Below are 27,382 nucleotides of genomic sequence, written 5' to 3'. Positions count from 1 at the left end.
AGGGAAGAGGATTTTAGATTTCTTGGTACTGGGCAACATTCTGGGGATGAGAGAGCCTATTCTGATGGGATGGGCTCCACCTTAACCATAGTGGGAACCAAGCTGCTGGTGCTAACTTTAAAAAAAGGAGATAAAGTAACTTTTTAAACTAGAACATGGGGGAAATTTGACAGTTGCACAGAGGTTCAGAAGGAGGTATTTATTTATGTATTTATTTATTTATATTCTGCTTTTTAGCGCTAGGGAAAAGGATTATATTCAGGTACTGCAAAGGTTACTAACAAACCACAGGATCATTCTTCAAATCGTGACTTTAAAATTTAAATGAGGGAAATATGAGGGGTTGGGCGGGGTTTAAAAAATGTAGGGCCCGGGGGGCGCTAGCACCACGGAGCAAAATGAATGCTTAACCCAGTGCTCCTTGTCCTCTCGAGCTCTTAACAGCAAATTACCACAGACCTTACCACTGGAGATCGCTTTTAAGCAGTGGTGCCCAGCTATTTGACACTAAGGATGGCTCAGAAAAAGAGAGGAGTGGATTTTCACCAGTATTCATACTCTAAAAATGAATTGGAAGTAACACGGCCCTCTGATATTACTGAGACCACGCACCCTGATGAGAACGAGGAAGAGGGAGATATCGGCCCCAGCAATGCGATTGCGGCACTGGGAGAAACCCCGACCAGGGATGAATTCCGAACCTGGTTCAGAGACCTAAGAAAGGACATGAAGGCTAACAAAAAAGAACTACTGGGGATGATGGCCGACATGAGGGAGGAGATAGCGGACATAGGACAGCGGGTTGACGACTGTGATTGCCGGATAGACGCACACACCGTCCAGCTGGAAAAATTACAATCACATTGTCAGCAGCTCGATCAAGATTCCTCCGCCCTTCAATTAAAATTAGAAGACTTGGAAAATAGAAGCCGGCGAAATAACTTACGATTTTGCGGGAATCCCGAGACCGACGACTATGTGGATTGCGAGGAGACTGTCAAAAAAATCTGTCACTTCTTCTTGCAGAAGGATTCGGATTCTACCGAGAGTCCTCCAGAGATTCTAATTGAAAGGGCTCATCGATCCTTAGGTCCGCGAGTAGGAAACAAGCCGTAAGGCATCATCACATGTTTCAATCACTACCAAGTGAAAGAGAAAGTAAGCATGGCGGCAAAAGCCCAGCAGACGTGGGAGTGGCAATCACACTCTATTGCTACATTTGCTGATTTATCACCCACGACCATTAAAAAACGGATGGAATTTTGGGAATTGAATGCCATTCTTCGCCATGAAGGCATCAGATACCGCTGGCTTTTTCCCCTCGGACTCGCTATAACCATTAAAGGAATCACCACTAGAGTGATGACTAAGACCTTAAATATCCATCGTGGGTGATGGGTGACTAGGTGTAAAAAAGGATAGGAAAAGACTTAGCTCTTTTATTTTTAAATGGGGACTCCTGGATATATGGAGATCATGTCACCTCCAGGATAGAAATTATATTTTTTACTCCATCACCCATAGATCCTATTCTCGGATTGATTTTATTTTGATAGAGAAAACTCTGGCCCAGCGCATTGAATAGGTAGATATAGGACAGATAACATGGTCTGACCATGCCCCGGTATGGATAAAGTTGAGAGGAGTAGGGGAAACTGGAAGATGAGTTTGGAAACTGAACAATACCTTACTAGAAGAGGAGGTGTTCTGTGGTACAATAAGGGATGAGATTAAGGAATACAAAATAAATAACGTCGAGGCATCATCCAATCCTCCACTTTTCTGGGAATTCCTCAAAGCGGTATTGAGGGGCAGATTTATTGCCCAGGGAGTCTAAAAGAAAAGGAGAAATCTGCCCAACAACAGAATTTATTGAAGACCATTGCTAAGTTAGAAGCTGATCACAAGGTTAAACCCACCAATACAATTCTTCTCCATCTACAACAAGCTAGGACACAACTTAGCTCTCTCATGTTAGACAAAGCCTCTCATCATTTGAACCTTACCAAACAAGAGTACTTTGAATGGGGCAATAAAGCGAGTAGGCTATTAGCACACAAACTGAAGCACCGCATTGCCCAGTCACAAATCACTAGAATATTAGGAGAAGATAACTCACTACTCGTCACCACGGCAGACATTCATAGATGATTTCAGAATTTTGTGGAACTTTATATGAGAGGGACGTGGCCTCCAGGAGGTTAAGATTAAGTAATTTCTTCAATCAGGTCCCACTCCCCACAATCTCTGAAGAGGCCCGACAATTTCTGGACCAAGATATCTCGCTTGGAGAAACTCTTGGCAGGTCATTAAAGATCTCAAGACTAATAAAGCCCTGGGCCTAGACGGATTTACAGGCCCACTTCTATAAAAATTCTCACCTGAGGTAACAGAACCCCTTCTAGCCCTCTTCCTTTAAATAAAGATTCAGTCTTGTAAGAGGGATCCAATGTGGCAAAACCGGGGAGAGATCCTATGAAGCGTGGATCATACCATCCTATCTCCCTCATCAATATTGATCTCAAAATACTGGCAAAAATCCTGGCTAATCACCTAAATAAAGTTCTATCTAACTTAATTCATTCAGATCAAATGGGGTTTATACCCGGGAGAATGGCGGCAGATAAAGTGTGCAAGATCATTGATCTCATATGGTGGACTAAGTGAACACAAATCCAGCTGTTCTACTTTCAGTGGACGCGGAAAAGGCATTTGATATGGTTCATTGGCCATATTTATCCCAAACTATGGGAAGAATGAACTTTGGTTAGTCTTTTTTAGGATGGTTGACAGCACTATATGAACAACCCAAGGCATGTGTTAAGGTCAATGGTGCCTACTCAGATAATTTCCCCATAGAGAGAGGCACCTGTCAGGGTGTCCATTGTTTCCATTGCTGTTCGCTCTATTTCTCTATTCCCTGGCTATTCAAATCTGATTAGCGGACACAATTACAGGTATTGCCATAGGGGGGGGAGGATTATAAGATGTCATTATTCGCTGATGACATTTTGTTTACTCTATCTAATCCACTAACCTCCCTATTGGTGAAGCTATTATCGGATTTTAGCTCAATGTCTGGATTCCAACTGAATCTTGACAAGTCCGAGATCTTGAACAATTTCTCTTCCTGTGAACACAGCTCACAGTTGCAATCAATGTTTCCTTTTAAATGGGGCCCTGCAAAATCAAATATTTAGGAATCATGATCAGCAACAAAGTGGAAGATCTTTTTCATTTAAACTATTCCCCTCTGCGTCCAAGATTTTAAGGATTTGGATGAATGGTCAGAAGAAGCAGCTATCTGGTTGGGTTAAGGTGGCTTCTATAAAGATGACAGTACTTCCCAAGTTTTTGTACCTCTGCCAAACTCTCCCTATTCATGTCCCCAATACGATGCTTAAATGCTGGCAAAACAAACTGTTTGCATTCATCTGGAAGCGGAAACCTCCTAGAGAGGCACGCAGTACATTGTATAAACATAAATTGCATGGAGGCTTGGGTGTCCCACACCTTGGTCAGTACTATGCAGCTGCTCAACTAAGGGCTATCATAGACTGGAACAACACAAGTGAGCAAAAAAGATGGGTGGACATCGAACAGGCTATGTTAGGTAATATTCCATTATGGGCTCTCCTTGGCAACCACGTCAAACAAGGAGGGTTGGAGGTGAGCTACCTCCTTCTTTTTAACTACCATGACAGTGTGGAGGCAGTGGAAAACCAAGTTAGTAGGATCTAGACAGTATTTTCTTAGCTCCTCTCTATACCATAACAATCAATTTACTCCAGGATGGGCTTCTTCTGGGCTCACCAAATGGAAAGAAAACAGAATAGAGACAATTGATATGGTGGTGGTGGTGGGGGGGGGGTCATTGTCCCTTTCCAGACCCTCAAGGACCACCACCAGCTATCAGATATGGATATATTCTCCTATGCTCAAATATGCCACTTTTTACGGACTTCCAATATAGCAGAAGATCTGTCCCAAGGGCCAACTCAATTCAAAAAGTGGTGTGCATAAGCTAACAAGTTAAAAAGAGTTATTACAAAAATATATACTTTCCTCAACACCGATAAGAACCAACACCCAACCTTTGTATCAGCTTGGGAGAAGGACTTGGGGAAACAATTGGAAGCAGAAACATGGGATTTAATATTCCTTCACACAAAGCGAACTTCTATCTCCGCTTCTTTGATAGAAAATAGTTATAAGGTGTTATTATGGTGGTACTACACTCCCATCCAATTAAAGCAAGGCAAAATCAGAGGCTATGATGATTGCTGGCATGGATGTGGCGGTAGAGGAAAATACTTTTACATGTTGTGGACATGCCCCATAATATCTCAATTTTGGGCGATAGTCTCTACTCTGATCACACAAATGCTTAAGAAGGATATCAACATACTCCCAGAACAAGCTTTACTGAATGCACCAGTACCTAGCTCTAAATACAAATGGAGGTTGATACATCAAATCCTTATAGCAGCAAGATGTGTCATCACTGTGAATTGGAAAAACCTCACCACACTCACTCTGAATATGCTTATTGCAAAAGTTGATAAAATGTGTGAACTTTATAAGATGACTGCTAGAAAACACCATAATTTCCCTAGATTTATGGAGATATGGCAACCCTACAAACTTGGAGGCACTTGTTTAGCTCCTTAATGCTTCATAGGAGTACGAAAATGTCATTGTAATATAAGGCAATGTATTGACTTTACTGTATAAAAATTGTAATGTCTTTCCTCCACTCCTACCAATGTGGACAAGAACCTTTGGAACGCAGAAGTGGATGACATGAACAATAACTGTTTTCAAGTTAATCAACTAGACATTGACATAGAGACCAATTGTTTAACATGTATCCATCTGTATTGTATTCATGAAAATGTTTCCATCTCTCTCATTTCATGTTTACATGTATTTTGATATGTTAATGATGGACAATAAAGTATAAATAAATAAATGAAATGTAGGGCCCAGTAGCGCTGCGGGCAATAATGTTTTACACATTATTGCCGGCAGTACTGCCAGAAATAGCTACACCTTTCCCATTGGCAGTAGGGGGGTGAAAGTGTACAGCATGCTTGCAACCGTGGCAGGCGAAAATGCACCCCTGTGATGCAGCCTCCACCTCAATATCACCCTGCCCCTTTTTTCCCGCAGCTCATCATTCCGCTATATTTATAGCTATATTTATATTTATTATATATTTATAGTAGAATGATGAATCCAGGGGCAAGTAAGTTAGAATGTCCTGATAGAGTGGTGATTGTAAAAGCTGAAAAATCCCAGCTATATTTAAATACAGAGAACGCAAATAAAAAATGACTCTAAATTGCCTGTATCATCTGATAATAAGCAGAACAAATAAAAATAGAAGAACAAATAAGCCTACTTTAAAATGTATGTATGCAAATGCAAGAATGTATGGCACTAAAAGAAGATAAAGACATAATAGGCATCTCAGAGACCTGGTAGAAGGAGGATAACCAATGGGACACTGTGATGCCAGGGTACAAATTATATTGACATGAGAGGGCAGATAAAATTGGTGGAGGGGTGGCAGTATATATTAAGGATGGCATGGAGTTAGGCAGAATAAAAGTTTTGCAGGAAACAAACTACACTCTGGAATCCTTATGGATAGAAATTCTTAGGGTAAAATGGAAGAGATTAATAGTAGAGATACATCACCACCCACCTGGCCAGGATGAAGAAATAGATTGTAAAATGCTAACAGTGATTATGCTGGCTGGTAAAAAGGATGACAGTAATAATGAGATACTTCAATTATCTGAGCATTGATTGGGAAAATGTCACATGAGGACATGCAAGGGAATTAAAGTTCCTAGATGCCATCAATGACTGCTACATGCAGCAGTTGGTCATGGAACCAATGAAAGGGGCAACTATATTAGATCTAGTTTTCAGTGGAATGCAGGACCAGGTGCAAGAGATAAAGGTGGAGGATTTGCTTGGCAACAATGATCATAAGGAAACAAATTTGACATAATCACTGCAGGGTGAATACTAAGGAAAAATATTGCAGTAGCATTTAACTATAAAAAGGGAGACCAATTATAAAATGAGGAAATTGATAGAAAAAAACTAAAAGGAGCAGTTCACAAGGTTAAAAAAGAACAGAAGTCATGGATATTGTTTAAAATTACCATCCCTGAAGTCCAGATAAAATATATGCCATGCATTAAAAAAGGTCAAAGGAAAACCAAACTGCTGGCGTAAATAGTGAAGTGAAAGAGGCAATTAAAGCCAAAAGGGCATCATTCAAAAAATGGAAAACAGATCCAAATGAGGCGAATAGGGAAAAGCATAGGAACTGGCAAGTCGATATAAAAAAGTAATTAAGCAGGCTAAGAGAGAATTTGAAAAGAAGTTTGCCATAAAAGTAAAAATAAGTAATAAAATCTTTTTCAAATACATTTGGAGCAAAAAAGGCTGTGAAGGCACCAGCTGGGCTGCTAGATGATCAAGAGGTAAAAGAGGTGCTCAGGAAGGCTAGGAAATAGCAGAAAAAATAAATTCTTTTCCTCTGCCTTTAATGAGAAGGATATCAGGGTTATAATCATATCAGAAACATTTTTTGATGGTGATGACTCTGAGCAACTAAATAAAATTACTATGGAACTGGAGTATATAATAAATCAGATTGGCAGACTAAAGAATAACAAATCACCGGTACCAGATAGTATTCATCCCCAGACTTCTGAAGGAACTCAAACATAAGATTGTAAACATGTTTCTGCTGATTTGCAATCTATCATTTAAAACAGTTATGGTACCAGAAGACTGCAGGATGGATAATGTGATGCCAGGGATGATCTGGGAAACTAGAGACTAGTGAGCCTGACTTCAGAGATGGGCCAAATTATAGAAGCTAAAACAAAATTACTGACCACACAGACAGACATGGATTAATAGGGGAGAGTCAATATGATATTTACAAAGGGAAATCTTACTTTACCAACTTACTAGATTGTTTTGAAGGTATTAATAAACATGCAGATAATAGTGAGCTGGTTGACATAGAGGCGGATTTTAAAAGGCCAGCACGCCTATTTTGCATAGGCCGCCGGCGCGCGTAAGTCCCGGGGCTTTGGAAAGGGGCTGGAGGGGGCGTGTCCGGGGGCGTTCCCGAAACGACGCAGCGTTTCGGGGGCATGCCCCGGCGTTTTCGGGGGCGGGCCCGGGGGGCGTGGCGCCGGCCCGGGGGCGTGGTCAAGGCCTCCGGACCAGCCCCCGGGACCGGAGGACAGAGCGGGGCTGCCGGCGACGAGCGCAAAGTTACGCCTGCTTTCAGCAGGCGTAACTTTGCCGACAAAGGTAAGGGGGGGTTTAGATAGGGCTGGGGGGGTGGGTTAGGTAGGGAAAGGGAGGGGAAGGTGGGGGGAGGGCGAAGAAAAGTTCCCTCCGAGGCCGCTCCAAAATCGGAGCGGCCTCAGAGGGAATATGCAGCTGGCGCTGGGCTCGGCGCGCGCAGGTTGCACAAATGTGCACCTCCTTGCGCGCGCCGACCTCAGATTTTATAAGATATGTGCGGCTACGCGCATATCTTATAAAATCCAGTGTACTTTTGTTCGCGCCTGGTGCGCGAACAAAAGTACGCGCTCGCGTATTTTTTAAAAATCTGCCCCATAGTGTATTTGGATTTTCAGAAGACTTCTGACAAAGTCCCTCATGAGAGTGTCCTATTGTGGATTGGTAACTGGATAGGACAGGAAACAGAGGATATGTCTAAATGGTCAGTTTTCCAAATGGAGAAAGATCATTAGTGGAGTGCCCCACGGGTCTGTACTGGGACCTGGGCTATTTATCATATTTATAATGATTTGGAGAAAGGAACAACAAGTAACGTGACCAAATTTGCAGTGAGACAAAATTGTTTTCAAATTGTCAAAACAGCAGCGGATTATGAGGAACTGCAGAAGGAACTTGTGAGACTGGGAGACTGGGCATATAATAGGGATGTGCTTTCATTTAAAATTAAACTGCAAAATGTGACGAATAAGGCTAATTTGTTTCATTTGGGGCCCCCGAAATGAATGGAGGGCCACCCGAATGAAACAAATCTTATTTGTTCATTTTGTTTTAAACTAAAATTTGGGTCTAAGTCTAGGCCCAAAGCTGGGGCCTCGCCTAGGGCATAGGATGAGTCCCAAAGCAGGGGCATGGCCTACGCCTGAGTGCGACACCGACTTTTCAACCTAGGCCCGAAACCGAGGCCTTGTCTAGGGCATGAGGCGAGTTCCAAAGCAGGGGCTACGGCCTAGGCCCAGGTCTGTGTATGACATTGGAATCTCAGCCTCAGCCAACACCCCCCAAAAATGAAACAAACAAACCAAAAAAAATCTTATCTTATCCATCAGGTATCCAATGAAGGCCAGGTCCCAATGCCGGGGGGCCTAGGCCTGGACCCAGATCCATTGCTGAGGCTTAACCGAAGGCTGGGTCCTGATGCCAGGGCCTCAATCCAGGTACAGGCCCGATGCCGCGACCTGGCCCAGAGGCTGGGTCCCAATGCTGGGGCCTTGGTCCAAACCCAGGCCCGACACCTTGACCTGCCCGGAAGCTGGGTCTCAATGCCAGGGCCTCACCCCAGATTCAGGCCCAATGCTGCAACCTAACCCACAGATTTGGGTCTAAGTCTAGGCCCAAAGCTGGGGCCTTGCCTAGGGCATAGGATGAGTCCCAAAGCAGGGGCATGGCCTAGGCCTGAGTGCGACACCGACTTTTCAAAAAGTCATATAGAATATTATGAATAATATGGAAAGGAACATAGAACAAAACTGAGAATATCATAATGCTTTAGTATAGATCTATGATATTTATTTATTTACAAAGTCTTAATAATCCGCACTCATTACCAAATTGTTCGAGATGGATTGCAACAATAAGTGCATACACAGTTTAAAACAATAAAATTAATTTGTTCATCTAAATAAAATACACAGGTTAAAAATACTTTACATAAAAGCTTCTCTAAACTGATGAGTTTTCAACATCTTCTTAAACTTTTTATAATGATTTTCTATCAATTGTATTTCTAATGCATCTCATTCCACAGTCTAGGCGCCATATAGGAAAACGCCCATTGCAATGTTCATTGCCTACGACTTCACTAACACTTGGAAGTGTTAGCAATTGTTGAAATTCAGAACACAAAAACCTTGGGGGATGATATACACTGATCAATTGCTTTAGGTAAGCCAGACTATCACCATAAATTATTCTGTGAACTCAAGATAATACCTTAAAGTGCCCTAACTCAAAAAAGCCATAGCAGATATAGAAAAGGGTCAGAGAAGGGTGACAAAAATGATATAGGGATGGAAAAGCTCCATATGGAGAAAGCTAAACAGATTAGGGCTCTTTAGTTTGGAAAAGAGACAACTGAGAGAAGATAATGAGTTTTATAAAATCATGAGTGGGCCGAAATAGGTAAATAGGGAATGACTACCCTTTTAAATAACACTGGGACTAGGAGACACTCCATGAGACTATCAACCATAAGAATATAAGACTTTGGTCAGACCAAAGTTCCATCAAACTCACTATCCTATTTCCAACAGTGGCCAATCCAGATCACAAGTACTTGGCAGGATCCCAAGGGGTAGACAGATTCCAAGCTAATATCCAAAGAATAAGCAGTGGATTTCTGCAACTCTACCTTAATAATGGTTAATGGACTTTTCCTCCAGGAACTTGTCCAAATCTTTTTTAAATGCAGCTACACTAACCACATCCTCTGGCAAAAATTCCAGAGCTAAATTATGCATTGACTAAAATAATATTTTCTCATTAGTTTTAAATGTATTACCTAATAACTTCATTGTGTGTCCCCTGGTCTTTGTACTTTTTGAAAGAGTAAACAACTGATTAACATTTACTTGTTCTAGTCTACTCATTTTATAGACCTCTATCATATCTCCCCTCAGCCGTCTCTTCTCCAAGCTGAAGAGTCCTAACCTCTTTAGCCTTTCTTCATAGGGGAATTGTTCCATCCTCTTTATTATTTTGGTTGCCCTTCTCTGTACCTTTTCTAATTCTGCAATATCTTTTTTGAGATGTGGTGACCACAACTGCACACAATACTCAAGATGAGGTCACATCATTGAGCAATACAGAGGCATTATGATATTCTCTGTTTATTCTCCATTCTTTTCCTAATAATCCTGGCTACTGTGTAGCCATAATTTGGGTTACTCTTCCCTAAGTGTTTCACTTTGCACTTGTCCACATTAAATTTCATTTGCCATCTGCATGCCCAGTCTCCCAGTTTTGCAATGTTCTCTTGCAATTTCTCACAATCCTCTTGTGATTTAACAAATTTGAATAATTTTGTGTCATTGGCAAATTTGATCGCCTCACTTGTTTCCATTTCTGGCATATTTAAAACAAATCATAAGTAGGTTTTTCATTCAGTGCACAATAAAGCTGTGGAATCTGTTGCCAGTAGATGTGATCAAGGTAACAAACACAGTGGGGTTCAAAAGAGGGTTGGACAAGTTACTGAAGGAAAAGTCCATAAACAGTTATTAGTCAGTTAGACCTGGGAAAACCAGCACTTATTCATAGGAGTGAGATTGGGAGTGAGATTTAAGAAATAGATCAACTATTGGGGATCTGCAGGGGTACTTGTGACCCAGACTGGCCACTGTCAAAGACAGGATCCTGGACTCAATGGACCATGGTTTGACCCAGTATGGCATTTCTAGTGCCATACTGGATCTAACTCTAACTTATATGACATTCTTTATGTAAATGGATTTTTATTGATTCCACATATTTTGTAAATTGTTCAGTATGCCCTATGCTCTAGTTGCTTTCTCCCTTTGTATATTTTGTATATTTTGTTAACTTGTTCACTGTTGATCAATTTTATGTGCTTCTTCTATTGTTTCATTGTAAAGTTCGTTTTGCTACTTTTTGTTTGATGTGAACCGATGAGATGTTCCCAACATTCATTGGTATATAAAAGCTTCTAAATAAATAAATAAAATAAATAATGTTCACTAGTGCTGCCTGTAGTATTTTCCATACCCCTTATCATTTTTCTGACTCCTGACACACACACACACACACACACACACACACACACACACACACACACAGCAGAATTGTATTTACTTCTTTAGTCATCATTTGTAAAGAATGATCAAATATAACATGATTTATAAATATAATGTTATATAATTATAACATTGCAACTTGTGAATTCCTGAAGAAATGCTTGAGCCTGCTGCTGCCAACCATAGGAAATCCTTGGTGGTGCCACATAATAGCAGAGCGACTACACCTTGCACTAAGAGGATCAACATTTATAACAGGAAAGGGGGGAATGGAGAATACAAATCTCTAGGATCTAAGGAGAACCATAAACTAGCCCCATCCAGGGAGACGTGTGTTAGAAAGTTGTCAGTCACTTGACCTGAAAGGATTTAGGGATTGGAGTTCTGGGAGTAGCATGCCTCTCTGCAACTAGTGAATCATCCTTCTCCCTGCATGGCCCAATTTTGTGGGACTCTTTGTCAAGTGGAATTTGCTTGACTCAGGATAGCAAAGGCTTTAAAAAACTATTTAAAATGCACTTGTTCTCTAAAGCATTCCCCGGTAAATAATACTGCTGCCTCTTTATCTTTCTTGGACTTCCCCAACATACATGTAGACCCGTCGTCAACTGAGACTCCCGCTTGTATGCTCATACTTGTTCCTTACCACCTTGTCGGTACAATATCTATTTTGTTGTTGCTGTATCTTGTCTTGTTTTTAACTATATATGTTTTATTGTTCCCGGCCCCAAACTTTTTTGGAGGAGCAAGTAATAAAAATGTTTAAATAAATAAATAAATACCACCTTCATTCATGTATAACAAATTCTCAACCAAGGTGTTATGAAAGTATCCCTTGAAGAGGTTCTAACCATCATCTGTCAGTATATGAATAGTTTGTAAGCAGCATTTAGAGAAGAAAACCTAGTCTTATATAATTTAAAGTATAGTGAATTTTGATATGTTTTGTGCTTCTGTTTCATAGATGGGATACCTTGAGAGAGCTGATAAGCTATTAATGCTGACCATTAAGTGTATTTGGCATTATTCCATTTGTATCATTGACTACTCTTGAGTAGGACATATGAGTTTGAGGTGTGTATTTATGGTTTGATTTATATTTTATAGGTTTTGGTGAAAAGTGGTATGTTCATTATGAGTTGTGATTATAGGGAGATTGCCCCCTGAGGAAGCTCAGTAGGGTGAAACGATGGTCCTTGTTCGGGATTATTGAAACATCAGCAAGATCAGGGTTTACCGAGATAACAGCAAGATTTAAAGATTAAAACATTTTGTGCAGTCCAGAAGGATATGAACGATGGAGAAGAGCCTTTGAAACTGCATGCTGAGGATATTTTTGGAAGTTATCATACTTATACGGTTTTATATGTATGAATGGAGTGTGTTATGATATGATTGATATTGGGGTTGAGTTTTATATATGTGTGGGGTTGTGTTAAACTTGTGGATAACATTGAAGATAGTTGAGATGATACTGTGATGAGAAGGTTGTATATTATATTATATATAATATAATTAGAATTTGGGTATTTATTTATTTAAGAGTTTTTATATACCATCATTAAGTTATTTACCATCATAACAGTTTACAATAGTGCACCAATATCAAAGAGAATATGGATCATAATTTACATAGGTGATGCCAGTGGATAACATTGTTATTTAAATATGCTTGGGTAATATTACAATTTCCTATGAAAATCACAATAAAAATTTGTATGTCTTTTCATAATTTGTGAATTTTTTTGTGATACCTCTCATTATCTTGCATGAGAGTAACGTGTAATTCACCCGTTCTATTCTGTAGACCCTAAGAGGCCCAGGTCGTGCTTAGAAACAGCCTTCTGGGAAAAAACAAAAAAGAAAAGTAGTAGTAAGTTGGGGTGGGAGTTTTGTCTGCTTGTCAAAGTTAGAAGAGAAGGCATGTTTGCAAGGAAAAGCTGATAGTTTTAAGGCAACCTACTCTAATATTAAGGATAAAGACATTTCATCCTGCAGGACTCTTAAAAAAATCTTCTCATTTCTATGCACAGAATGACCTATCTATTTCACCTTTATCCTCCTTCGCCCAGTTAGTGTGGTCTAGAGACTCTCTTAAGGGGCTGGAAATCTGACATCATGATTTGTTTCCTCAATAAAGAATGCTGAGGAGCATTTTACTATCCTGACTACTGAGGTTCATCTTTGCCATTGCTCGCATGAGCAGCCGTATCAAAAACTGCCTTTGAAACAGGAGACTACGTGACTACCAAAGGTCTCCTATCAATTCAAACAACAAAAACTGTTCCTATAAAATGTCAGACTTGTAAAACATGGAAATTAAATACTAAAAATCAGTATTTGGATCCAGCCTTGGCTCTACTGTTCTCACAGTGACATCACATCCTATGTTCATATTCTTAATTGTACTAAATTAAATCCATATTAGTCCATAAGATTGGTAGTCTACCAAAATTTAAAAGATACATGTGAAAAAGTGAAAATTCTCAAATACTGAGGGGGTCATTTTCAAAGAAGTTATGCGCAAAAATGTAACAAAAGTTTCAAAAGCCATTTACTTGAGTACAGTACACTTACATAAGTAAATTCTCAATTCAATGGCATATATTGTAGCAATTTTCAAAAGCCCACTTACTTGAGTAAAGTGCATTTACTTGAGTAAAACCTTGTTTTACGGGTGGAAATGCTTTTTAAAAATCAGGCCCTTAGTTTGATTTTTCGGAAGAATATTTGGAAATGGAGCACCATGGTTGGGCAGAATACATCAGATGACCAGATAGTAAAATTCCCTTTTACCACAAGATCATCCAGGATCTTATGTATATTTGTAGAGTGCTGCATTCATCTAGTAGAGCTATGGAAATAATAAATAATAACAGTAGTAGTGGTAGTAGTAGTATCACTATCCAGTCTTATTAAACCACTAAATTGTTGGCCATAAATGACCATTTTGTAAGCAAAAGACCACTCCTGAGTATGTGGTAACTGAATCCATGCTACAGTTCTCAGGTTGGAATAAAACATTTAGTTTTATCTCTCACATACACCTGAGTATCCTGGCAAAATCAGTCGCATCCAATACTCAGAATTAGTTTATTCTTTATGTGAGCCATTCCTTTATCCATTCTGAATGTTGTTGCTTCAAAAGGTAGACATTTTCTCAGCAATTCAGTATGGATGCGGATATCCAGCTGTTCAGTTCTATTTGTTCTGTTGGCTTTTTTTTTTTTTTTTTTAAATCCCATCATATGTTACAACAGAAATGTAAGAAAAAACTGAAGCTGAGATAGAATAAAAGTCTCCTCCCAGTTTGCTAAGAACAATTTTAGCTTTACCTCAATGCTGATTTGCTGTACAAGTTCTCACTGGACCATGGCATTTCTGCCGCACTGATAGCCCATTATTCTGTGACAAAGGTCTACGCCACTGATCTGATTACTTAAACAGAGTAACTACTGTTGCATCTAGTCTACCAATGAAAAATTTCTATACGAAGATGCTCTGAGTCTGACAACACATCTTGCATGTGAAAAACAGTATTCCTGTTCATTGAGCCATTCTTCATTCAGAATATTTCTCTTGAAAACACAATGATTGTCTTTCATTTTTCTGGCATGTAGCATTTAAAGGCAAACAGGCTGGTTCAGTTTATGAAAGGATAAGCCAGGATAGCTTTGTTTCTTTGAAAGCTGGCTTTTTTTTCTCTCCCTTAAAATCACAATGCAATAATTACACTCTGTGGCATAGCAAAGCTCAAGACATAATTATATGAAATAGACATTATTTTCCTACCAGAAACACAATCATTTGGACACAGTAAAATCGGTATTTTGACAACATAAAGGTAATTAAAATTTCTTGAAATCTTTCCAAAAAGACATTTGTATGCTTATTTATAAGCAATGCGAGAGTTACATAAAAAGGATCTCACAAATAAAGTAGCCCTCATCCAAATATTCAATGTAAAACATACCAGTATTTCCTGGCCCATAAATCTTACGCAATGCAGGTTTGGTAAAGAGTTGTCTCACATGTAAATACTTGCAAAGCAACTCACTACTATGCAAATCGAATAATAAGGCTTGCATTAAACTTCCCAAGTCATGCTAGTTGCTGAAAATTAACTACACCTCAAGAGGTGAAGTTAACTTTCTCTCTGGAGTATTGTAATGCTATTATGTGTTCTGATGATCCCTGGTTGGGAATTTAAAGGGGCTGCAAGATCCCACAATAGCTCCCCCACTGGCTTGTCCTCGAAATCCCCGGTGGGGGGGGGGGGGGGTGTCTAGTGGCACACCTCTGTAACACTCCTCCTGTTCCTTAACCCATAAACTGCCTTTGGTTCCGCCACCCTAGCTAAGAAGCCCCACTCCCTTGAAAAACATGCCCTCTCGCCCACTCACATCACCCTGAAAGCTTGCTTGAAATCCTGATGATCTAGTGAGGGAAGAAGGAGTGACCCCCCAATCACTCCTGTCCAGCTGGCACCAGTTTCCAAAATGGAACCGGCTGATCCCAGGTGCTCCTTTCCCCTCTCTCACATGAGATGTGAGAAGGGTAAAGTAGCAGATGGAGTCAACTGGCGCCATTAAAAAAAAACTGGCAGGGCAGGAGCCAATGGGGGTTGTTCCTGCCTCTACCAGATCTCCAGGACTTCAAGTAAGCTTTACCAGGAATCCAGGGCATAGGTGGGCATTTTATGGCTCCATAGTTGGGGATGAGGCCCAAGGGGGCTACTAATGTTTATTTTTTTTATGGGTCAGGATGCAGGAGGGGGTACCAATAGAATCCCAGGGATCTTTGGAACACTCCCTGTGGGGGGTGGGGGAGCTTTTCTGGGGCTTACGGTCCTGGAATGGGGACTGCTGTAGTGCACTGCCACAATGGCGAACAAAAGCAAGTTTGCTTACCGTAAACGATGTTTCTGTAGATAACAGGATGAATTAGCCATGCTGTCATGGGATCTGTCAATCAGGTCCAGGAGGCAGAGCTTTACCAAGCAGAGATTTAGATTTTAGTTCTCTGCGGCTGCGCGTGTGTTCCTGCGCAGGAAAGTAACAGATTCTCCTCAGTCTGTGATTAAGCTGTAGTGTAGTCAAAAAGACAGTGACTGCCAGGGAGGAGGGTGGGTCAGAATGGCTAATTCATCCTGCTATCTACGGAAACACCGTTTACGGTAAGCAAACTTGCTTTTTCCCATCGATAGCAGGGCTGAATTAGCCATGCTGTCATGGGAGTCCCAAGTTCCCGATCACGTTGTTTATGCTATGTATGTTTGTACGTGATCATGAACAGTGTGGCAGTCAATGTGTTCAAGAGGATAGAGAGTGGAAGATTGCGTGCCCTATCTTCGCATCAGCGGCTGCTTGTTGATCAAGGCAGCAGTGCGATGTGAAGGTATGGAGCGATGACTATCTAGCTGCCTTACAAATGTCTATGGGTTGTACATGTTGAAGGTGTGCCAAGGAGGCCGCCACTGCTCTAACTTGGTGAGCTTTGGGAACAGAATGTAGCTGTAGGTTCTGTTTGTCGTAGCAGAACTTGATGCACTGTGCTATCCAGCTGGAGATGGTGCATTTAGCCACCGGTAGTCCAGGCGCCTTCGGGTCGAAAGTGACAAAGAGTTGAGAAACACGGGAGTCCAAGTTTGTTCTTTCTTTGTAGTATGCTAAAGCTCTTTTGCAATCTAATGTATGCAGTAATCTTTCCCTGTCATTTTTATGAGGTTTATGGAAAAAGATGGGTAGTTCTATGGTCTGATTGAGATGGAATTGAGAAACCACTTTTGGTAGGAAGGACGGGTGAGTTTGGAGAACCACCTTTTGGTGATGAAACTGTAAATACGGAGAATAATGGACCAAGGCCTGTAGTTCACTGACTCGTTGTGCTGATGTTACAGCAATCAGTAACACTACTTTCCATGTGAGGTATTTAATATGTGCTGAGTCCATGGGCTCAAACGGGGGAAGCATAAACTGTTCAAGAACTATGTTGAGGTTCCACGGAACTGGAGGTTTAGAGATCGGAGGACGAAGGTGAGTTAACCCCTTGATGAAACGAGATAGTAAGGGGTGATTAGAAATAGGAATATTGTTAAGTAGTCTATGATATGCTGCTATGGCACTGAGATGAACCCTAATGGATGATATTGCAAGACCAGTTGTGTACAGTGTATGTAGATAATCCATGAGTAGCTCAGATGAACAGTCTAATGGTGGTACACCATTAGAAATGCACCAAGTTGAGTATCTTTTCCATTTGTAGCTATAGTTATTCCTTGTTGAGAGTTTCCTGGATTCTAACAAAATGGATTGTGCCGAAGTGGAAACTGTTCTGTTAAAAGGAGCATCTCAATCTCCATGCTGTCAAATGTAGAGATGAGTGTAGCGGGTGTAGAAGCGTTCCCTGATCTTGGAGGAGAAGATCTGGGTGATTCAGTACCCGAATTGGGTCCGTGATGGACAATCGGTGAAGGAAACTGTACCACGGTTGCCTTGGATCGGCTACCGGTTTGTTTTCTTGGACCACGGTTGCCTTGGCCAGGCTGGAGCTATGCGTATCAGTTGAGCCTTGTCTGCTATGCACTTTTGAAGTGTCCTTGTTATGAGTGGTATGGGAGGAAAGGCATACAGGAGGCCTGTCATCCACAGAATGAGGAAGGCGCCCTGGGCGATCCTGAACTGACTTGGTTTTATCGAGCAGAATTTGGGAACCTGAGCATTGATCTCTGTTGCAAAGAGATCTATCACAGGCGTCCCCCACTGTATGAAGAATTCTTGGGCTACCTCTGAATTGAGTGTTCATTCGTTAGGATGAAAGATGCGACTTAGCCTGTCCGCTCTTGTATTTGCTACTCCTGGTAGGTAAGTTGCTTGCAGATGTATGCAATGTTGGTGAGCATGTTTGAAGATTGTCAGGGTCTCCTTGCAAAGGGACCATGAACCGGACCCTCCTTGTTTGTTGATATAAAACATTGCCACTTGATTTTCTGTGTAGATCATGACCCTGCGGCCCTTTAAGTGATCTTGAAACACTTGTAATGCATTGCGAATTGCTCTGAGCTCCAATAAATTTATCTGCAGAGTCTGCTCGGAGATTGTCCATAACCCTTGGGTTTCATAAATCTCGAAATGTGCTCCCCATCCCTTGCGAGATGCATCTGTGGTTAAGACTGCATTGTGAGGAGGAGGACTGAATAATGCTCCTTTGGACAGGGTGAAGTCTAGGAGCCACCATGTTATGTCCTGTTTCATCTCATAAGAACATAAGAACATGCCATACTGGGTCAGACCAAGGGGCCATCAAGCCCAGCATCCTGTTTCCAACAGTGGCCAATCCAGGCCATAAGAACCTGGCAAGTACCCAAAAACTAAGTCTATTCCATGTTACCGTTGCTAGTAATAGCAGTTGCTATTTTCTAAGTCAACTTAATTAATAGCAGGTAATGGACTTCTCCTCCAAGAACTTATCCAATCCTTTTTTAAACACAGCTATACTAACTGCACTAACCACATCCTCTGGCAACAAGTTCCAGTTTAATTGTGCATTGAGTAAAAAAGAACTTTCTCTGATTAGTTTTAAATGTGCCACATGCTAACTTCATGTAGTGCCCCCTAGTCTTTCTATTATCCGAAAGAGTAAATAACCGATTCACATCTACCCGTTCTAGACCTCTCATGATTTTAAACACCTCTATCATATCCCCCCTCAGCTGTCTCTTCTCCAAGCTGAAAAGTCCTAACCTCTTTAGTCTTTCTTCATAGGGGAGCTGTTCCATTCCCCTTATCATTTTGGTAGCCCTTCTCTGTACCTTCTCCATCGCAATTATATCTTTTTTGAGATGCGGCGACCAGAATTGTACACAGTATTCAAGGTGCGGTCTCACTATGGAGCAATACAGAGGCATTATGACATTTTCCGTTTTATTCACCATTCCCTTTCTAATAATTCCCAACATTCTGTTTTTGACTGCCACAGCACACTGAACCGATGATTTCAATGTGTTATCCACTATGATGCCTAGATCTCTTTCTTGGGTTGTAGCACCTAATATGGAACCTAACATTGTGTAACTATAGCATGGGTTATTTTTCCCTATATGCATCACCTTGCACTTATCCACATTAAATTTCATCTGCCATTTGGATGCCCAATTTTCCAGTCTCACAAGGTCTTCCTGCAATTTATCACAATCTGCTTGTGATTTAACTACTCTGGACAATTTTGTATCATCTGCAAATTTGATTATCTCACTCGTATTTCTTTCCAGATCATTTATAAATATATTGAAAAGTAAGTGTCCCAATAAAGATCCCTGAGGCACTCTACTGCCCACTCCCTTCCACTGAGAAAATTGTCCATTTAATCCTACTCTCTGTTTCCTGTCTTTTAGCCAGTTTGCAATCCACGAAAGGACATCGCCACCTATCCCATGACTTTTTACTTTTCCTAGAAGCCTCTCATGAGGAACTTTGTCAAACGCCTTCTGAAAATCCAAGTATACTACATCTACCAGCTCACCTTTGTCCACATGTTTATTAACGCCTTCAAAAAAGTGAAGCAGATTTGTGAGGCAAGACTTGCCTTGGGTAAAGCAATGCTGACTTTGTTCCTGTGGATCCAATGGGAATCCAGTAGATGACGATGGGGATGTTTGCGGAGACAGAGAATCGCTAAGTGTATTTTGCTGTTGAATTGGTGAACTTGGTCATTTTGCTACTGGGGATGCCGGAGGCTCCACCGATGGTTCTCTAGAGGTGGGTATGTTGTGTTCCGGGGAACTCCCCGATAGTTTGGTAGACATCTTAAAGGATGATTGAAGGGTTTCTTAAAACCCTGCCAATGATTGGGATAATTGAAAAAATGCCTCTTTTGTTTGAGGAGGCATTGTTGAATGACCAGACTGTTTCGGTAACTCACATGCCTTAGGTTGCACTGGAGGAATGTGAGGGGAAGCAGTTGGCACATCATACTTCTTCCCCACCTTATGCTTTGCTATCCTAACAGAATTATCTGAGGATGTAGATGCAGCAGAGGAAGTGATTTGTATTATGTCTCTACCAGATAAGTTGTCTGTACTTCGTGGGTGAGATGACCTAGAAGTAGAAGGGCTCACTTCCCATGTGTCCCTCGTCTTCACCGCCTTTTGATGTGAGCAACGTGATCGCCTATGGTAATGACGTGACGATGATCCTGTGTGGATTCCACATCCCGACGGCGATTGTCATGTATGTTTTGATTTCACCTTTATAGAATTGGAATCTGAAGAGGTGGAATTAGGTATATCTGGAAACTGATGTCTTCATTTTAAACGATGTGGTATTGAATGAGATGAGTGAGTGGATTGTTGTAGTCCACTATGCGTCGATTCTTTTACTGCCGTGTGCACCGATGTCTTCAGCACCATGTGAGCGATGTTTTCTGTGAGTTGTGCGCATATGGCGAATTGTGCGCATAAGTCTTCAGCACCGTGCGTGCAGATGTCATTGGCGCTGTTGTTTCCGGCGCTGAGCGACCAGAAGTGGCCAGCGATGTGCGCGCAGACGGCTCCAGCTCTCTGCACGCAGACGACTTCGGTGCCGTGCGCGTATATGTCTTCGGCACCTTGTGCAGCGATGTCTTGTGCGGCGATGTCATTTTGGGCGCAGAACTTTTCTGCGCCGATGGTGATTTGGGCGCAGAAGGTACTTTGGGCGCCTAAATCATAGGCACCAAAGTTTCAGGCGCCGTTGTTTCCTGCGCCGGTCTCTGAGGCTCTTTCGTTCCTATCGGATCCGATGGCCTATGTCGACTCAGCAAGTCCTTACCTCCAAGCCTGGAGGGTTGAGGATCCCATGATGATGCTCATTTTTGAGATGGAGCCGTGGTTGTCGAGGGGCCAGGTGAAGAATGAGCCTCCGATGGCTCCGAAAAACTGAAAAGTTCCTGTGTCCTATACGCTCGCTGTTTTTGGGCTCTTGGGGACATTCGGGAACAAAATTCACAATTTTTTAAATTGTGCTCTGGCCCCAGGCATCGGTAATATCAGTCGTGGCCATCCGTGACTGACATTACCTTGCCACAGGTACAGGGTTTAAACCCAGACTTTTTTTGACATTGTAAGAAAAAATAATAAACTCTGAGGAGAAATCAGCCCTGCATGTGATCCTGCTCATGGAAAAAACAGACTATAATACAGCTTAATCACAGACTGAGGAGAATCTATTACTTTCCTGCGCGGGAACACACGCACAGCCGCAGAGAGCTAAAATCTAAATCTCTGCTTGGTAAAGCTCCGCGTCCCGGACTTGATTGACAGATCCCATGACAGCATGGCTAATTAGCCCTGCTATCGATGGGAAATGCAATATTCCTGGCTGCAGCAGCATTCACTAAAGAAGTAAATAGTGGTACAACGTACAGCAGTTTGGGAAATCCTGTGATGGTTTTCTCTGCAGTACAAATACCTCACTTTGCATATGTGCTTTTAGCATTGTCTCCTCATATGAGTGTCATCAGCCACATGAGGATCGCATAATAAGCAGCAAAAGTTTTGTTAAACACCCACAGAGTACACATTGGTAGGCATTTAATAATTACTTAGTTTTAAGTTTTTTGTTTTTTTAAAAAGGCATCATTGGGAAAATTGCCCTATGACCCATATGGAGCAGTCCAATTTCTGTTCTATTGTTCATGCCAACACTGTACCAGAATTAGACAGGAGGTATGTCAGTCATCCAAGAAATGTGGTTTACTGAGTGTTCTTTTGTGCTTTAAAATTAAACCTGTGATTAAAATGATTCATTAAAAACTAACATACAGCATATGGTCTCCAAAAGAGTCAGGATGAACTATGCTTTCATATTTAAGAATGTCTAAAATATATCAGTATGAAAAACCTGGTGGTATATTAGTACCTTTTGGTAATTTAATTCTTTTAAACTATGCCACATCAACATTCAGTTTCCGTGGTTCACTGGACTGGCTGCAGCTCCAGTATCTCCATTTCTAAGATATTATGAAAGAGTTACTGGGATACTCATATTCTGAAGTAAAATGAATAAGGCTATCTCATGGGGAACCAGGGGATAGAGAACGTTCTGTCCCACTTTAATGTTTCATATCATCTGACCAGTAAATTCTTATGATGTAAGAACCCAAAAGGGATGTGGTTTTGCTATGATAGTTTTAGTCAGTACTATATAAAAGGCTAAAAATAAAAAAAAGAAACAGATTGAATGCCTGAGGGTTCATGTAAGTAGCTCCTAATTCCTAGGCACCGGGTTATAGCTCCAATCATGGTATTTAAAGTGCTTTCTGAAAACTACTTAGAAAAGAAAAGAATTTGTTTATTTGTTTGATATATATTCCGCTTTTTGGAACAATGAGAGCTTCTACTCTCATAGACCATTTTCCTCTCCGTATCTGTAAATTACCTAATATAGTACCAGATTTGCTTTTAAATTTTAGTGAGCTGATTCTGAGGTCTAACAGCACTTACCATCAACATTTTGTGCTGGCAGCATAAAGCAAATCAAAGCATAATGCCATAGTAGGACGTGCACACCATGCTAGACTAATGGAAACAATATGACATCTTACAAAACCAGTAGTAGCCCCTGTTGACATACAGCTACTTAGGAAACAATAACCTGACTTCTCGTGGCACTTTATTTTTACCATGTCATTTATCTGCTTTTTACTGCGTATTGGTTCTCTCGCTTATTCTTGAAACACTGACAAACATCTACATTTATCTGAGGAAAATGAATTAGAAGCCACATCCAAAAAGCAACCACAATATTTTCAAGTTTGGCAAACTATTCCAAGGTTGAGGTGTCAAAGCTTTTAGTAATGCATGATTATTTCTTTCAATTTAGAATATTTAGTTAAAATACTGCCCTCCTTCCCCACACATCACTTCTTAGCGAGCCTTTCTGAGCAGAAAGAGGAAAGGATAGGAACGAATGTCCACCATGCTCCCAGTACTGAAACTTTTCTGTGAAATGCAGTACTCACCACAGTCTGATGGTTGACCTGAATCACTTCATCCCCTGCATGGATCTTCTTACACTGGTCTGCAGGAGACTAAAGGCAAAAGATAACAACTGGCTTAGCATTCCTGCACCAAAAGAGCCTGCAGAAAAATGTATTTTTATTTATAAAATCTTATATTCCATAGTTTTCCATAAGGTAATATTCAGTGTGGATTAAAAACAAACATACACAATCCTTTAAATTGGCTCTAGATGACTACTATACCCTAGTATAGTAGTCATCTAGATTTTATATATTATATTTTATATACTATAAAAAAATATATTGTTATGAAAATAGGCACTTTTCGCATGAAGTGAATGTAATATAGATTTTGTAGTTGAATAAAATACAAATTAATTTGCTAAAAAAAACCCCCAACAAAACAATAGGGTCAGAGAAAAAAGGTTAATGGTTGTGTGTGAGGTGATTATATGGGGAGGACAATGTTCAAGGCAATTAGTAGGGATAAATAACGACTTTTGCATGTAAGTTGGCTGTCTGAAAGTTACCCTTCCTCAATGCGGCATTAGAGGAGACATTCCAAGGGGTGTATTGAGGTCAGGGAAAGAAAACAACACATGTGGATGATATTCCCAAGTCTGCGCAGGTTATTTTTCCTGGAAAAAGTACCTGCACAAAAAACAGGTGAAAATTAAACATTCAAAGTGAAAGTATGGCATGTACTTTTTGTTTGAAAATTAGGGCAAAGTCTGTGGGTAAGAAGTATGTATGAACTTTGTCCCAAAGTGGATGGCTCGAAATTGTCCCTGTGTATGTAAAGGACTAGTGAACCTTCAAATCAGCTGGTCACTTAAATGATCAGGTTTGTGAAGGTACAACTAGCATATACATTAAACCAACAAAAAGTGCCTGGCATTGCTCAGATAGTCTGGTCTGTAACAGCCTAAGTATGCATGTGCCTGTGTCTATGAACTTGTGTGTATGCCTATGCTTGTGTTGCGATTCTGCCCTCCCGGGCCTCTTCTCAGCCTTCTTTTCTGCCTTCATCTGCAGCCCAGAGGCTGCTGACGCATACCCTATGCGGCTGGAGCCATGCTTGCTGTATCACCCCGCGGCCCGATGGCCGCCGACGTCGACCATCATGGCTGGAGCTGCGCTTTCACATCTAAGATGGCTCGGAAGCCGTCCATATTTTCTTTATGCGGCAGGAGCCGCTCCCGGGCAGTGTTGTGTGGTACAGAGGCCACCGGTGTTCCCAGCATGGTGGGCCACGCTGCTGCTTCTCCCTGCAGCCCGGAGGCCGCCCGTGTTTTCTTCTTGTGACATGAAACCGCCTGCAGCATTCCCATGTGACCCGGAGGCCACTGACGTACCTTGCACCCCTCCGGGGGTGAGGTCCTGCATCCCTGGTCTTTCCTGCGGCAGGAAGCTGCCCTTGGTCCATCCTTCGTGGCAGGGAAGTCGCCGGCCATCCCGGGGCCTGCCCTGAGGCCTGCTTCTCTTCTGCAGTCCTTGGCATCATAGCAGGGCCGCTGTCCAGGGTCCTGTTCTGCTTCCTGTTTCCTCCTAGGGGGCGAGGCCGGCTCTTCTTTCCCTTCTTAAAGGGAGAGCGACGGAGGAGGTCCACCAGTGATGCCATTGAAGGAGTCGCCTCTTCTGCCTATAAAAAGTCTTGTTTTCATTCCTTCCTTGCCTTCGCAAGGAGCCAGTCCTCTTTAGGATTTCTTGTCATCTGCTTCTCAAGGCACTTCGTTGTATGTAGGGTCCTGTGTCTTCATGATGTCCTCATGCTACGTCTTCGTCTTCATCGTCTCAAGGTCTCCAGATGTTTCGTCTTGATGTCTTCTTTGTCCGGTACATCTTCGTCCAGGCAGCGCAAGTCTCCAAGAGGTTCCAGCTTCTTATTTTAACCTTCATCATAGAGGCATCCCCTCGAACCCTAAACCTTGCCTGGATCCTCGGAGTCTGCACCTTGCCTCCATTTCACGAATGAACTCTATTTATCCGATCCATTCCGGCGTGGCCCTGCCTGGCCTTTATCAGCTGTGCAGGGTGCATTTGGAACAGGCTTCATCAGAGTCTTCACTTCCTTTCCTATCTTCTCTGTGTGGGGAACCACCAACGTGGTCCGTGACCTGTCTTCATTGGCTGAGCATATGGGTGCATGATGTGCAGTACCGACTGAGCTCTGCCAACTTGTGTGGGGAACCACTAGCGTGGTCTGCGACCAGCCTACCCCGGCTGTGTAGGGCATGCTGCCTGCGTGGTCCAAGACCAGTCTGGCTAGGTTGTGTGAGTTCCTTTTCATTCCACGTATCCAGATTGCATTCTTCATGTGTCGAAGTCTCATCTTACTTCGTAACCAGAGTGATGTTCCACTTCACATATCCTGGGTCTTGTCTCACTTTAAGTCTTCGTCTTTGATGTCCTCATCCTCTGAACACTGTCCGCCCTGTCTCAGTTGCTGCTCCCTGTGGCAGGTCCGAAAGGGCTTGGAGTAGTCGGAGGACCATTCATGAGACCAACATTGCATTGTTTGGGTCTCTTTCTGCTGCGTACAGGTATGGCTGTGGTTGAGGTCATCGGTCTCCATCTTCAACCCATGCTGGGGCACCTCTCACCTGCCTCGGTGCTTGCCGGAGCTCCTCTGCGGCTGTATTGGGGCCCAGGGCACACGAAAACACCAGAGATGGAACCGCTACCCGCATTTCCACAACAGCTTGCATATGTGTATGTGTACCTGCACATATATGTGTGAACTTGAGAGGAGTCTAGGGTGTCTGCCTGTGCCTCTGTGTGTATGTCTACCTTTGTGTGTGTGCCTGTGCCTGCCTGCATATGAGTGTGCGTGTGATGTGTTCGCACGTAAGTGTATATGACAGGACTTTGCAGACAGAGCATATTGTCTTTGCACAGTGCACCTTCCACTGTTCAGGGTGCCATCTGGTGGCCACAGATAGACATGACAATGTTACCAACCTACCAACTGACACAAGCCTTTTATATATAGAGATAAAGCTATTTAATTTACAGTTTTAGCAGGATAAAAGTTTAGCACTTTTTGAGAGCGACGCAGAGGTAGATAGCTACTAAATATGCACGCAGTTGGGCCAGCCCCATGACTTTGATATACTATGGCATGGAACTCTGATTTTAGAACCCTATGTGTTGGGAGCAGTAGAGCCAGGCCGTACTGCTATAGTGGTGCATTTAGCCCTGGGGAGTGAGGGAAGAGTAACACTGAGGGTGTGCGTAAGAAAAGGTGCCCCTAAGCTACAGTCCTCAGTCTTAAAAGGGTTCCCCAGAGTCACAGGACATGTTGTCTTGGTGAGGTAAGGCATGGGTGGTGGAAAGGGAGGTAAATAAAAATGCAGAAGTGCAATACAAAAATGCATGTAACATCTTAACCTGAATTCAGCAGAAAAGATTAATGATTAGAATTAGGCAGCAGTCTATAAAACTCTATTATCTATAAACATGGCATATGTACAGGAGAAGAGGACCCTCTGCCTTTGAATATACATTTAATAAAAGATAGGAGAGAATAAGTCAAATAAACTCCAGTTCTGCTTTGTTGATCTGGCCAATTACATACATAATACATTTATAACCTTTACTCCCTGTAAATGTCACATCTTTTATCAGCTGACTTCTTTACTTTTCATACTGAATGTTTCATTGTTTTCTGTTTTGTTTTTTTTTGTCATTTTTAAACTACTTACAAACATTTCTTCCATCTTCCACTGAGAAATGCCTTATAATGCAATATGTAATATAAGAATTCAATACAGGGTAATAAAAGAATATAGTTTTATCATTTTTGAACCTACAATAATTCCACCAATTTCAGGTGACAGCAACCACTTGCCTTCAGAAGCAGCACAAACTTTACTGGTTGGTTGCTGGCATTTTGATTAGCCATTGTGACGATGCCTTTATGAAAAATGCATGCTATGCAAACTTAAAATTTCCCCTCTTCACCATGCAATATTTAAAAAATACACACAGCAAGTACTAATAAGCCCTTTTCAATTAAATATGCACTGTTAAATCTCAAGTTTTAAAACTCTTTAAGCTGATTTTCTTCCCTGAACACTTGAGACAACCACGTTTAGATCAGGGTCTCCAGTTTTCTCAGATGGAAAAGGATTCAATTGGTTCAATGATACATCAGTCAGAATGGATTGATCAGATCCAGTGCCTGGGAGGTAAATCTGATTTTTGCAAGTAGGATGATTTTCAGGGTTGCTGTGCTATTGCAAGGAATCTTTAAAAGAGTGAAAAATAAATATAACATCTTAGCAGTG

The 27,382-nt window shown here is 41.7% G+C and overlaps 1 protein-coding gene across 1 annotated transcript in view; it reads right to left on the bottom strand.

The window, feature by feature from the left end:
• Nucleotides 1-27,382, bottom strand: part of LOC115094679 (connector enhancer of kinase suppressor of ras 2-like) — a 545,829-nt gene that overhangs the window by 83,848 nt on the left and 434,599 nt on the right. The window contains exon 9 of the mRNA XM_029607931.1: nucleotides 23,094-23,162. Within this exon, the coding sequence (XP_029463791.1) occupies nucleotides 23,094-23,162 (69 nt within the window). The remainder of the gene's footprint in view (nucleotides 1-23,093; nucleotides 23,163-27,382) is intronic.

The sequence above is a fragment of the Rhinatrema bivittatum genome, chromosome 6 (assembly GCF_901001135.1).
Source record: "Rhinatrema bivittatum chromosome 6, aRhiBiv1.1, whole genome shotgun sequence".
NCBI lineage: Eukaryota > Metazoa > Chordata > Amphibia > Gymnophiona > Rhinatrematidae > Rhinatrema > Rhinatrema bivittatum.
Note: the sequence above shows the minus strand (reverse complement) of the source record. Positions and strands in the feature narration are given on the sequence as shown.